The sequence below is a fragment of the Perognathus longimembris genome, chromosome 3, assembly GCF_023159225.1.
Source record: "Perognathus longimembris pacificus isolate PPM17 chromosome 3, ASM2315922v1, whole genome shotgun sequence".
NCBI lineage: Eukaryota > Metazoa > Chordata > Mammalia > Rodentia > Heteromyidae > Perognathus > Perognathus longimembris.
The window spans coordinates 46497222-46510555 of NC_063163.1; the positions used below are offsets into that span (position 1 = coordinate 46497222).

At 40.3% G+C, this 13334-nt stretch overlaps 1 protein-coding gene across 1 annotated transcript in view; it reads right to left on the minus strand.

Annotated features, from left to right (window-relative positions):
- Window positions 1-13334, minus strand: part of Nek5 (NIMA related kinase 5) — a 59957-nt gene that overhangs the window by 31700 nt on the left and 14923 nt on the right. Inside the window, exons 7-11 of the mRNA XM_048341442.1 lie at window positions 13082-13168; window positions 8394-8448; window positions 5405-5605; window positions 5251-5332; window positions 2247-2380 (exon numbers count right to left, since the gene is read on the minus strand). Coding sequence (XP_048197399.1) covers window positions 2247-2380; window positions 5251-5332; window positions 5405-5605; window positions 8394-8448; window positions 13082-13168 — 559 coding nt within the window. The remainder of the gene's footprint in view (window positions 1-2246; window positions 2381-5250; window positions 5333-5404; window positions 5606-8393; window positions 8449-13081; window positions 13169-13334) is intronic.

Genomic DNA, 13334 nt, shown 5'->3' on the forward strand with positions numbered 1-13334 from the left:
TGGGATTTTCCCTGAAGTCCAAGTTGGTAATGGGGTGGTTCCTATGCAGATATATTTACATCTGCTTTAGTAGAACTTATTTAGATTATTAGCAAAGATATTAAGTGGTTGACAGTCCTTCTAACTTATTCCACTCTCAAATCTTTCAGCTGATTTTTCTTCTACAGATACAATATATTTTTCTGAATCACAGCAAACTTTTCTCATTTCTTTAGTAGAATTAGTCACATTTTCCAAATCAAAAGCAGTAATCTAGACAATAATTCCAAAAATCTGTTTATTGTATATACATTTATCTGAATTGGGGAAGGGACATCAAAATGGTGAGACAAAGGATAAAGAGTGACCAATGCAACAACAATACTCACAAGACAATATGTTGGAAATGAACTGTACAACTAGGGGTAGGGGAGAACTGGGGGGAGGGAAGGTGGCAGAAAAACAAGGGAGGAGGTCACAAGTCCGACAAGAAATGTACTTGATACCTTATGTATATAACTGTGCATCACCTTGACAATAAAATTAAATTAAAAAATCTATTTCTATACCAACATGCTTTCAACATGTCAGGTAAACATATAGTAAATGGACTTCCAAATGGCCTTCTAATTATACAATGAGCCTTTCTTAAAAATGTAATGCTTTAACCGTGTATACTGGTATTAGAACTAGGAAATTGAAAGGGAATACCAAAATCGAGAGACACAGGGCAAAAAAAGACAAACAACTACAAAAGCAATACTTGCAAAACTGTTTGGTGTAAATGAACTGAACAACTCATGGTGGGGGAAGGGAAAGGGGAGGGAGAATGAGGGACGAGGTAACAAACAGTATAAGAAATGTATCCAATGCCTAATGTATGAAACTGTAATCTCCCTGTAATTCAGTTTGATAATAAATACTTAAAATTAAAAAATTTAAAAAAAGAAGTAGAAAAAAAATGTAATTCATTGGGCCAGGCACCAGTGGCTCATGCCTATAATCCTAGCTACTCGGGAGGCTGAGATCTGAAGACTGCTGTTCAAAGCCAACCAGGAAAAGAAAAGTCTATGAGATGCTTGTCTCCAATTAAGCTCCAAAAATGCTGGAAGTGAGCTATGGGTCAAGTGGTAGGTTGCTAACCTTGAGTACAAAAGCTCAGGGAACTGTTCCCAGGCCCTAAGTTCAAGCCCCAGGACCAGTGACAGAAAAAACAGTTGGGGTGGGGGGAGCAGTCTTTGGATATTACTTAGTAGTAGAGCACCTGTCTAACATGTGTGAAGCCTGAACTCAATCCCAGCAACACTACAATAACAAAGTAACCAATTGATCATTTACCAGAAGCATTTCATTAGTGTGAGCTAACAGATTCAACATCCCACTGAAATGAATTCAATTAGCTAAGCACAAAGAATCTAGAAAAAGGCCAATTATTATATAAAAATTAAAAAATACAAGCTAATAACTAACATAGGAGAGCAATACTTTTATACTCAAATACTTTTATAACTCAAATGATATGTAGCAATTTAAGAGTACAAAGTACAATATGGGGTGTTGGCTTATTTTGTTTGAAACAGATTCTTAATATGTAGCCTAGGCTGACTTGGAACTCTCAATCCTCCTGCCTCAACCTTTTGAATGCTGGGATTAAAGACATGCAGGCCCATGCCTGCACTAATGCAGTGTTTCCTGTCATTGCATTACTCCCTCATTCTGTAGAGAAATGCTTTTTATTATATGTACAAAACAACTAGACAATTTTCAAGTATATAAAAAAAACTTAGCCAGACACCAGTGGCTCATGCCTATCATCTTAGCTTCTCAGGAGGCTGAAATCTGAGGATCACTGTTTAAAGCCAGTCCAGGCAGGAAAGTCTGTGAGACTTTTATCTCTAATCAACCACTAGGAAGCCATAAGTGGCACTGTAGCTCAAGGTGGTAGATGCTGTATCTCAAAGTGGTAGAGCACTAGCCTTGAGCAAGAAAAGCTCAGGGACAGCTCCCAGGCCATGGGGCTTTGAACCCAAAACAACAAAAAGAGAAAACTTAGAAAATACAGCACCTTAAGAAAAAGTAGCAACTAAAATGAAGTAACAAATGTTCACTTTCATGCATCTCACTGAAGAATGATTTAATATGCCTACAAAACTTATAGACTCCAAATTAATTAGCTTATACTAATTAGTTGGCAATGAACATATGTTGTCAGGTCTACAAGAGCACACTGCAGATAGGAAAGCAGAGAGAGGCTTATCTTGACTTACGCATAATGGTTTCTGGGCTCCAGGTGGGGGTCTCCACTCATTTCTATGTAATACATCCTTCTTTTTAGCTGGCACTGATATTTTTGATCGCGGTGGACACTTTCCCTGGAATTTCACTTTCTGTATCTTAGAATCTTATTAAACCAAAATAAAACAACTTCAGTTAAAACACTAATATTGACACCTGAAAGAATATTAACATAATCTGCAATGCCAGGCATCTGTGGCTCACACCTGTAATCCCAGCTACTCAGGAGGCTGAGATCTGAGGATCATGGTGCAAAGTGAGCCTGGACAGACAAATCTGACATACTTTTTTTTTTTTTTTGCCAGTCCTGTGGCTTGAACTCAGAGCCTAAGCACTGTCCCTGGGTTCTTTGGCTTCTTTTTGCTCAAGGCTAGCACTCTACCATTGGAGCCACAGTGCCACTTCCGGCTTTTTCTGCTTATATGGTACTGAGGAATCGACCCCAGGGCTTCCTGAATGCTAGGCAAGCACTCTACCACTAAGCCACATTCCCAGCCCCTGACAGACTCTTATTGCCAATTAACCTGCAAAAACTTGAATGGAGGTGTGGCTCAAATGGTAGATCACCTGTCTTGAATGAAAGAACTAAGCAAGAGTTTGAGGCACTGAGTTTGGGCGCTCTGAGTTCAAGCTCTAGTCAATACAGGCACAAAAACAAAGAAGCAAACACACTCATAACACAGTAGCCAGAAATATTTTGCAACCAGAATGAAATTCCACTCTCTTTGAAATGCCCTCTCTTTGAATAGAAGAAAAGATTTTGTCCAGGGCTCCTTTACATATTGTTAGCAATAAATAACATGACAATATTTTTTTTGGCAGTACTGGGGTTCAAAATCAGGGTTTCAAACTTGCTAGACATGAGCCTTACCCTTTAACCACACCTCCAGCACTAACATAACTTTTTGTTAAAGGAGGAATTAATATCGATATTAACAGAAACAAAAAAACATAGGACAATGCTAGGTATTAATAGAGTCATAAGAGCTTGGGTTCTAAAGTAACACCATCCTTTTTATGTGTGCCAGTACTAGGACTTGAACTCAAGACCTCACATTCTTGCTTGGCTTTATTCACTCAAGGCTGGTACTCTACTACTTGAGCCACATCTCCACTTCGGACTCTTTTTTTTGCTGGTTAGTTGGAGATAAGAGTCTCACTGACTTTTCTGCCCAGGCTGGCTTGGAACCTTAGTCCTCAGATCTCAGTCTCCTAATTAGTTAGGATATGGGCATGAGCTACCAACTTCCCGCAGGTAAAACTATTCTTGTTTCCTTATTGCTTAAAATGTAGGTAGGGGCTGGAAATGTGGCTTGATTTGCATGCATGAAGCCCTGGGTTTGATTCCTCAGTGCCACATAAACAGAAAAAGCCAGAAGTGCTGCTATGGCTCAAGTGGTAGAGTGCTAGCCTTGAGCAAATGAAGCTCAGGGACAGTGCTCAGGCACTAAGTTCAAGCCCCAGGAATGGCAAAAGAAAAAGAAGTGTAGGCAGGCTTTCTCACATGTTTATCCCCGTCAAAATTTGTTCCTATTTTCCTATCTCTCCCACACCAACAGTGTGGGTAATGTACTTCCTTTCTTACTCTACTCACCTGCTTTCTAAGCATTTCAGTCCAGATTGATACATAATAGTGTCACATCAAATCTGGCAAAGAGGCTTATTCATTTTTCCTTTATAACTTTCCCTCCACTTTTCTTTCTCTAACATGATGGATGACATTTCACTAGCACAGATTCCTTGGAGAAATTTGCTGCTACTGATCCTGTAAGCCCAAGCATTTGGTTATGACTAAACCCTACTGGTCTTATTGCCACTCGGGTGGAATTAGCTTCTCATTCTTAACATGTGCTCCTGTCTTACATTCACATTGCACTTCATCACTTCTGCAGATTCCTGGCATCTGACTAATATCGTTCTCTAGATTTACAACTGCCATAAAACATCACCTGCTTCATTCAAGTCCCAATGCAATAGTCCTTACATTGCTTTCAAATAGTTCTAAGACACTAACCAGATCCAAGAGATTTCTCAATTACCAGTCCAACCTGTCTATTTCAGAAAGAAGCTTCATCTCAACTTCCTATGTGTGAGCCTTCTTCCAAGAAATAAGCTTTGATTTAGCCTCCCCAAGCATTTCTACCTACTTGTGGCTTTGTGACGATTTCCTGAGTAATGAAAAGACAGGTAAGTCTCCCAGCTCACCCCGGGCTACCTTTAATCTCAGGCATGTCCCCTAGTGGCCACATGAGCAGATAGTTTTTCTCCTGCTTACACTGCTTGTGTTTTCTCACTTTCCAATTCAATAGATTTAATGAAATTTCTTGGCCAGTGTTGCCAGCCATATATTGGACCTTTCTGTGTGAGACATGCATAATAAGTTCTTTCTTAATTTTTATAGCAGTTAATGTGTTGACTTTGTCATAAGCTTTGAGACAGGCACATCTGACATGATGGGATGAAAACCTTGTCATCATGCTTATGAACGGTATACAAACGAATCATAACTGCTTTTCTTTTCTCTTGTCCTCTTTTCTTCTTCATTTCCTCCCTCCCTTCCTTTTTCTCTCCTCATTTTTCCTCCACTTCCTTCCTTTCTTTCTTCCTTCTCTCTTTATCTCTCTCCCTTTCTTCCTTTCTTCCCTCCCTCCACCCCTCTCCCTTCCTTCCTTCCCTTCCTCATGCTGAGGATTTAACCCAAGGACGCATCTATGCTAGGCAAGTGTTCTACTATTGAGCTACATTCCCAGTTCCTACAAAATATTTTTTTTCTTTTAGTTAGGATCTTGCTATGTAGCCCAGGCTGGCCTCAAATGATGATTGATCCTCCTGCCTCAGACTCCCAAATGATGGGATTATAGGCATAGCCACCACATTTAACAAAGATTTGTCATTGGTTTTTGTGCACTCTACCACTTAGCCTTGCCTCTCAAGTTCAATGGATGTTCTTTGACTAAATAGTCAAAACATTCTTACCCTGGATCATCTTCCCAGAAGGCCGAGAGGCTAACGATCTTGCTCTGTACAGGAGCATGTGGCTGAATTCTTCTCGAATAATCTAAAACCAAACATACATATGAAGGACCTGCCAATGAAAACTTCTATCAAACATAGTCACTCCAAAACTCACCTCGGGAGTCAAGTATTTAGCAATAAGAATCTCTAAAAAGGGCTTTTTCAAAATGGAATTAACAGATGGCCGATCTCGAGGAGACACCTTAAAGAGCTGAGGTACCAAGGACCGTAGGTCATGAGAAAACCTTGGTGATATTGGGGCAAACTGTGCTTGGCAAATCTTCAGGACCAGCTGGTGTAAGTTGGTACCTTCAAACTGAAAGGACAAGAATAAGGCACCACATTGGAGAAATGGTAAAACACTGCTATTAAATGCTCCAAGAAGAAAATACGCCTTATCAATTTATGACTGCTGTGTGTGCACATGCGTGTGTGCGTGCATGCATGCATATATGCGTGCATGTGCGCACGTCTGTACTGGGGATTGAACTCAGGGTCTGAACACTGTCCCTTAGCTTTTTTGCTCAAAGTTAGCACTCTACCACTTTAGCCACAGCTCCATTTCTACCTTTTTGGTGGTTTATTGGAGACAAGAGTTTCACAGACTTTCCAATCCAGGTTGGCCTTGAACCAGGATCCTTAGAACTCAGCTTCCTGAGTAACTAGGATTACAGGTGTGAAGCATTGGTCCCTGGCATATTAATACTATTATTATTATTTGTGGTATTGGAGTCAACACAGGCCTTGTACATGTAAGGACTGACCTGAGAACCTGAGTGACTAAATATAGTAAGTTTTAGTGTTAAGATTATAACAGCTTCTAAACCCTGGAGATGACTCCATGCTAGAGGGCTGCCACCCCCACCTGTGAAACTAGTTTCTTGTAGTTTTACATTTAAAAATATAGGGAGCCCTTGTTCCCCTCTGTACCTAGGTAGCAACCATGGTAACAGACAGTAAAAGATGATCATAGTCATAGACTATAGAAATCACCATAATAGTAGTTATAGAAATGCCATGGTAACTGTTGGGTTGGTTTACTTATGATTGAGTATTGGATTGTTCTAAGCCCGCTCATGCTTGCTTAGTGGTAATGGGAAAACATGGTAGCAATTGTTGAAATAAAGCTGATACTAGGTCAGCCTGACCGCAAAATTCTGCTTCTGTAAACGGCTTGCTTAACCCATTTGTGACTTACTCTACCCCCTGCATTAACCCCCTGCATCAGTGCTATGTGACCACCTGCTGTCTGCTCCTGATATGGAGGCCAGTTTCCAATATCAAAGCCAAAATAGGTAACTGTAAGGTTAGATAGCTAATCAGGAAAACCCCCACTGGAATTTCCCTTGTGTGAGCCAATGGTGTTAAAGGGTAGCTGTTGGCAATGGGAGCTTTGCAGTTTGCAGGGTTTTTTTTTTTTTTTTTGCTTTAAAAGTGCCTGTGAGATCAGGGAGGTGTTGCTCTCCAAAGAGAGGGCCCTAGTCAGCTAGTGATCTCAATGCTTGACTCAAAATAAACTTTGCTATATTTTCTCATTGGGTCAATCTTGTTCCTTTGATCACGGGCCCCAAGTGTACATCCTAGGCAAGTGCTCAACCACTATGCTACACCCCCCTCCCAGCCTGAGTCTTTTTAAGCTCTACAAGGTTGTTATCAACTAATCTTTCCTAAGTAGAACCTGCAGGAAGTCACTCATATTATGTCATGTTAAGTGAAATAGCTGTTTTAGTTTTAGGTGTTTTGTTTACTTTTGGTGCTGGCTGTGGAATCTGGGGTGTTGCTCATGCTAAGTGTGTTCTTTCTCCAGCCCTAGTTTGAATTTAACTAATCGTATTTTCATTAGCTTTTTTAGTCATTATAAAAATAATATCTACTCACATTTAAAACCAGGAAGGTATAGGAGGTTACACTCAGGAAAACATGTTTCATGTCACCATTCAGAGTACTTTCTTCAACTGAAAGCATACTAATAGGACATTTTATTTCTTTTCAAAAGTTAATAGAACAAGGCACTGGTGGCTCGTACCTGTAACTCCAGCTACTCAGAAAACTAAAATCTGAGGATCATGGTCCTAAGCCAACCTGGAGCAGAAAAGTATCTGAGACTCTTCTCTTCAATTAACCACCCAAAAGCCAGAAATGTGGGTATAGCTCAAGTGGTAGAGTGCAAGTCAAGTAAGAATGCAAGGCCCTGAGTTCAAGCTTCAGTACAGACACATACACACAAAAAAATTAACAATATAAACCGATGGCTTATTCTGTAAATCCAGAGGTTTTGTGTGTGCCAGGCCAATGGTGTCTATGCGGCCATGCTTCTATAAGAATCGTGGGTACTGGGTACCTAATGAGCATTCCTTATAGATAACATTTCATACTTAACTTGTTGCTGGAGGATTCAGCACATCCTTGGGGGAGCGGGGAAGGGAGACACTGCAAAGCTTGTGCTCATGTCCTATTCTGCTCCATGTACCTTTTCCTCTGCTTAAAATATATATGCATGTATATGTGTGCACATATCATAATTATTACATGTATAGCTATATTACTTTATATTAGAGTATTTGGATATCTTTCTATGTCAGTACAAGGAATTTTAGTATTCTTTATTTTAATTAATTAATTAAGCCAGTACTAGGGCTTGAACTCAAGGGCCTCTTATTCCGATTTCTTGCTCATGGCTGGCACGCTATCACTTGAGCTACACCTGCAGCTCAGCTTTTTCTGGCTAATTGGAGATGAAGTCTTGAGGACTTTTCTGCCTGCCTAGCTTTGAACCACTGTCCTCCATGTTTCAGGCTCATAAGTAGCTAGGACTATTTAGTCAAGGATACCTATCTTAGTTTTATCATCCCTTTTGACTACTTATCCATATTCTTTCTCTTTTTGAGACAGGGTTGTTCTATGTTTCCCTGACTTGTCTCAAACTCAAACTCCTGGGCTCAAGTTGAAGCCTCAGACTTCTAAATAGCCAGGACTATAGGCATATTCCACAATATTCAGCTATCCACACAATTTTTAGTAATCAAAATATTTTTCTCTAAGAAGTTAGTTTTGCTAAAGTGATTTCAATAATTCAAGGTTAATCTGATAATTAACATACTTACAGGATGCTTGAGTGTGCATAGCTCATATAAAACACAGCCAAGAGACCAAATATCCCTAGGGAAGAGAAGAGTTCATGTGCCAAGAAAATATCCAAAGTTCTTAGTAAACACTTTTAGTCTTCCAATGCCTTATCTATGTGTAGCTGTATTTTGTATACGAGGCAAGCTCTTTTTTTGTTGTTTGTTTTTGTTTTTTTGGCCAGTCCTGGGCCTTGGACTCAGGGCCTGAGCACTGTCCCTGGCTTCTTTTTGCTCAAGGCTAGCACTTTGCCACTTGAGCCACAGCACCACTTCTGGCCGTTTTCTGTATATGTGGTGCTGGGGAATCGAACCCAGGGCCTCATGTATAGGAGGTAAGCTCTCTTGCCACTAGGCCATATCCCCAGCCCTGTAGCTGTATTTTGTGTAGGTGGATGAGTTCTCAAAAATGTTTTCAGGCAGAGCACTGGTGGCTCACATCTGTAATCCTAGCTACTCAGAAGGCTGAGATCTGAGGATATCAGTTCAAAGCCAGCCCAAGCAGAAACGTCTCAGTGACCACCAGAAAACTGGAAGTGGAGCTGTGGCTCAAAGTGATAGAGCACTGAGGAAAAAAACAAAAAAACTAAGGGACAGTGCCCAGGCCCTGAGTTCAAGCCCCACAACTGACAAAAATAATGCTTTCAGAAACATAATCAATTCTAAAATAATAAGTAAAATAAAATAATATGTATTTTTTTCAGAATGCTTACAGTTAGAAGGTATTCAAACATAGCTATGGTCCAAAGCCAATGTGTATATGATGGAATTTGAAACAATACAGAGGGAGAAGGCAGGACCTCAACATGAATTCCTATTGACTCAAAAGATAAAATATAGTTGGTTTTCTTTTCTTCATAAAAGTTGATATATATTAATTGTACAAAAAGGAGTCATGATATTTCTACACATGTGTATATTTTGATCAAATGTATTCTCTCTCTTAGTCTTTATTATCTCTACTCCTACCCATCCCCTTTTTATAGTTGTTGTAGTTTTTAATGGAGTTCATGATGCTATTTCTGTGTATTCGTATATACATAGAAAATACTCCAATTATTACCCCTCTCCTCAAGGTTCCCTCTAACATATAATATTCATGACATGTTACTAATGTTTTTAGGCTTAGATTCTATATAGAAAGTTAGCCTTTTGAACTTGGTTAATCTCATTCAACAAGATGATCTCCAGTTCCACGTTTTCCTGCAAATGACATAATTATGCTTTCCTTTAAAGCTGAATAATACTCTATTGTGAAAAATGTGGCTGATTTTCAAATGTATATTCTATTTCAGGCCCTTGACAGACCAAATTTATAGTAAGTGATGAATACAGTATCTGGTTCTCAATAAATGTTGAAACATGTACTTACATGACTCCAGCTTTACTCTTTATAGACTTTGTATTATTTTTGGGAGGGTGGTGCTAGGAATTGAACCTAGGTCTTTGAATATTTTGGCCAAGTACTCTACCACTGATTTACATCCTGAACCCCTTGTAGTGAGTTATTGACACATGATTGGTTAAAGGAATTATTTTACAGAACAAAACATAATTAAATCTAACAGACAAAAACTATAATGAGATGTTGAGATCAGAGGTAGAGAGCTGGGTGCTGGTGGCTCATGTCTGTAATCCCAGCTACTCAAGGGGCTAGGATCTGAGGAGCACAGTTCAAAGCCATCTTGGGCAGGAAAGTTTTTGAGACTCAACTCCAGTTTACCACCAGAAAACTGGAAGTGGAGTTTGGCTCAAAGTTGTGCCTTGAGAAGAAGAGCTCAGGGACAGCACCCAGGCCCTGAGTTGAAGCTTTACAACCAACAAAGAGAGAGAGAGAGAGAGCAAGAGAGAAAGAGAGAGGCAGACAGACAGAATTAGCTAGGAGTGTAGCTCAGTGGTAGAATACATGTTTACTATTCCAGAAATTCTGGGTTTGTCTATAGCACCAAAATACATGATGGAGAGAAAGGGAGTGAGAAAGAGACAGACTAATAGCCCCAAGCTGGAGGCACTAAGTTTTGTGTGTTTCTCTTACTGTAAAAAAAAAAAAAAAAATAACTGTCTAGCTGCCAAAGATCCTGTCCTCGAAACAGGAAAGAAGGAAGGAAAGGAGGGAGGGAGGGAGGGAGGGAGGAAGAAGAGAAAGAGAGAAATGAAGAGTGGGAGGGAGGGGTTGGGGATATGGCCTAGTGGCAAGAGTGCCTGCTTCATATACATGAGGCCCTGGGTTCGATTCCCCAGCACCACATATATAGAAAATGGCCAGAAGTGGCGCTGTGGCTCAAGTGGCAGAGTGCTAGCCTTGAGCAAAAAGAAGCCAGGGACAGTGCTCAGGCCCTGAGTCCAAGCCCCAGGACTGGCCAAAAAAAAAAAAAAAAAAGAGTGGGAGGGAAGGGAAGGGAGGAGGGAGAAAGGGAGGGAAGGAAGGATACATAGAGGGAGAGAGAGAGAGAGACACTAACAGTAGATGGAGATGAATACTGGATTGGTTGAAACAAATCAGAACCACTTTCTAGAGTTTCTGAAAACTCACTGGCCATTCTCACACATGAATTTTGTGTTTCATGGGTCTTCTATAGGCCCCAAACTTCTTTTCTGCTTCCAGAGTGCTGTGTAGTGGCTAGTGTAGTGTACTGTGCCTTCAGTCACATGGGGGCGGGAGGGGGCTACGTGTTTATCCTACGTGGTGAGCACTTTACCATAGAGAAGCATGGTATGGTTTGCTGGTCAAACAGACCAGTGGCTCCTTAATTGATTATTGCTAAGATCTTCCAATCCTCAGAAACATCTGATCTGCACATTTTGAAGTCTTTCTAATGTTGAAGTTGCGCGTGCATGCCATTACTAGGGCTTGATCCCAGGTGCTGTCCCTTAGCATTTTTTGTTCAAAGCTGATACTCTAACACTTGAGCTACAGCACCACTTCTGGCTTTTGGTGGTTAACTGAGGATAGGAGTCTCACAGACTTTCCTGCCTGGGCTGGCTTTGCACATTAATCCTTAGATCTCAGTTTTCTGAGCAGCTAGAATTACAGGCATGAAGCCCCAGTACCTGTTGACTCAAATTTTTAAAGAGCAGTGCAAAGAAAGAAAACAATGCTATGGGCCCAGCGCTTTTAACCCACTGTCCCCTGCCTACTTTGCATCCAGCATCCAGCATCACTCCACTGGTGTTACCATGAACCAGACTCTATGGGACCAAGAGAGGTCCAAATGTGAATGACTGTAGTATAACTCAGTGGCACAGTGCATAAAGTCAGGGCTCTGGGCTCAATCCTCAACACCAAACGAAAATGTCTTATTTTATTATGCAAAGCAATCTCTATTGGTCTTTATGTTAATCTCTACCATCTGGGCTTTGCCATCTATCTCTTTCAAGAAACAGTAAAATATCCATTGGTATTTTCCTAAACAAATGACATAACTAATTCTGAAAGGGAACTCAGTCTTGTCCAACTGTACCTAGACTTGAAAAATAAAATTTGTTTCTCTCTTTGCCAGTTCTGGGGCTTGGGACTCAGGGCCTGAGCTTCTTTTTGCTCAAAGCTAGCACTCTACACTTTGAGCCACAGTGCCACTTCCGGCCTTTTCTTTTTTTTTTTTTTTTGGCCAGTCCTGGGCCTTGGACTCAGGGCCCGAGCACCGTCCCTGGCTTCTTCCCACTCAAGGCTAGCACTCTGCCACTTGAGCCACAGCGCCGCTTCTGGCCGTTTTCTGTATATGTGGTGCTGGGGAATTGAACCTAGGGCCTCGTGTATCCGAGGCAGGCACTCTTGCCACTAGGCTATATCCCCAGCCCACTTCTGGCCTTTTCTATATATGTGGTGCTGAGGAATTGAACCCTAAGCCACATTCCCAGCCCTGTTTGCTTCTCTTACCCAGAGGTAAGAGACTTCATCTCTTATTGCTGAATGTAGTAGCAAATGACAGTTACGATTTAGTTTAAAGATGTAAATTGTAAAAAAAAGAAAAAGAAAATATGTAAATTGTAAGTTTAATGTATCAGTGTCATTTTATGTATTTATTTTTGGAAGTAGGAATTGAGCTCGGGTCCTCTTACCTCTTGAGCCACGCCCCCAGTTTTGTTTTGAATTTGTTTTTCAGATAGAGCCTCATTAAATTTTCCCTGGATAAGCATTGTGATCCTCCAATTTCCATCTTCTAAGTAGCTAAGATTACAGGAGTAGACCAGGTGATCTGACACATTAGACTTACTTTTGTACTTAAAATCAGGTAATACTTCATTTCCATATGATAAGATGAGATAAAAACACATTAAGTTGAAAAACAGGGCTGAGGTTTAGAGGCAAACCTCAGTCATACTTTGTATAAATGGGGTCTTGAGTTGGATCCCTAGCATTACAAAACAAAACCTCTGGGAAAAGAAAATACCAAGAGGGACTTCTCAATGGTATTCTTTATTTCACTTGTATATTGAAATGAAAAGGATTTGTTCTGAACAAACTTTGAAAGCCTCAAAGAACAGTGGCCACAGTTAGTGACTAGTGTCCCCCTTCACACATGGAAAAATACAATTTCAAAAGTAGTAGGAAAAAAAGAGAGAGGAGATAGGAGAGAAGAGATTAGCACTTCAGTTTCTGAAGCCATAACACAGTAGTTCTGACCCCCAACTAGACTATACCGACACTTTCAAACTAGTCAGCAACTCACGTTTTATTGTTGTATGGTTTATTCTGACAGATCTCTGGGGACAGGTAGTAAGGTGTTCCAACACAAGTTCGAGCAAGTTCCATGGAGCTAGCAAGTTACATAGAACAACAAGATAGTATGCTTTATTATTGGAGAATAATTTCAGATGAAAAAAAAGTGTAAGTTAAATTTTCAGCCCTGCAAAATAATGAAAATAATATACTTTATGTCTTAACTCCACAAAAAGAATCAATTGTTAAAATCTCTGCTATAT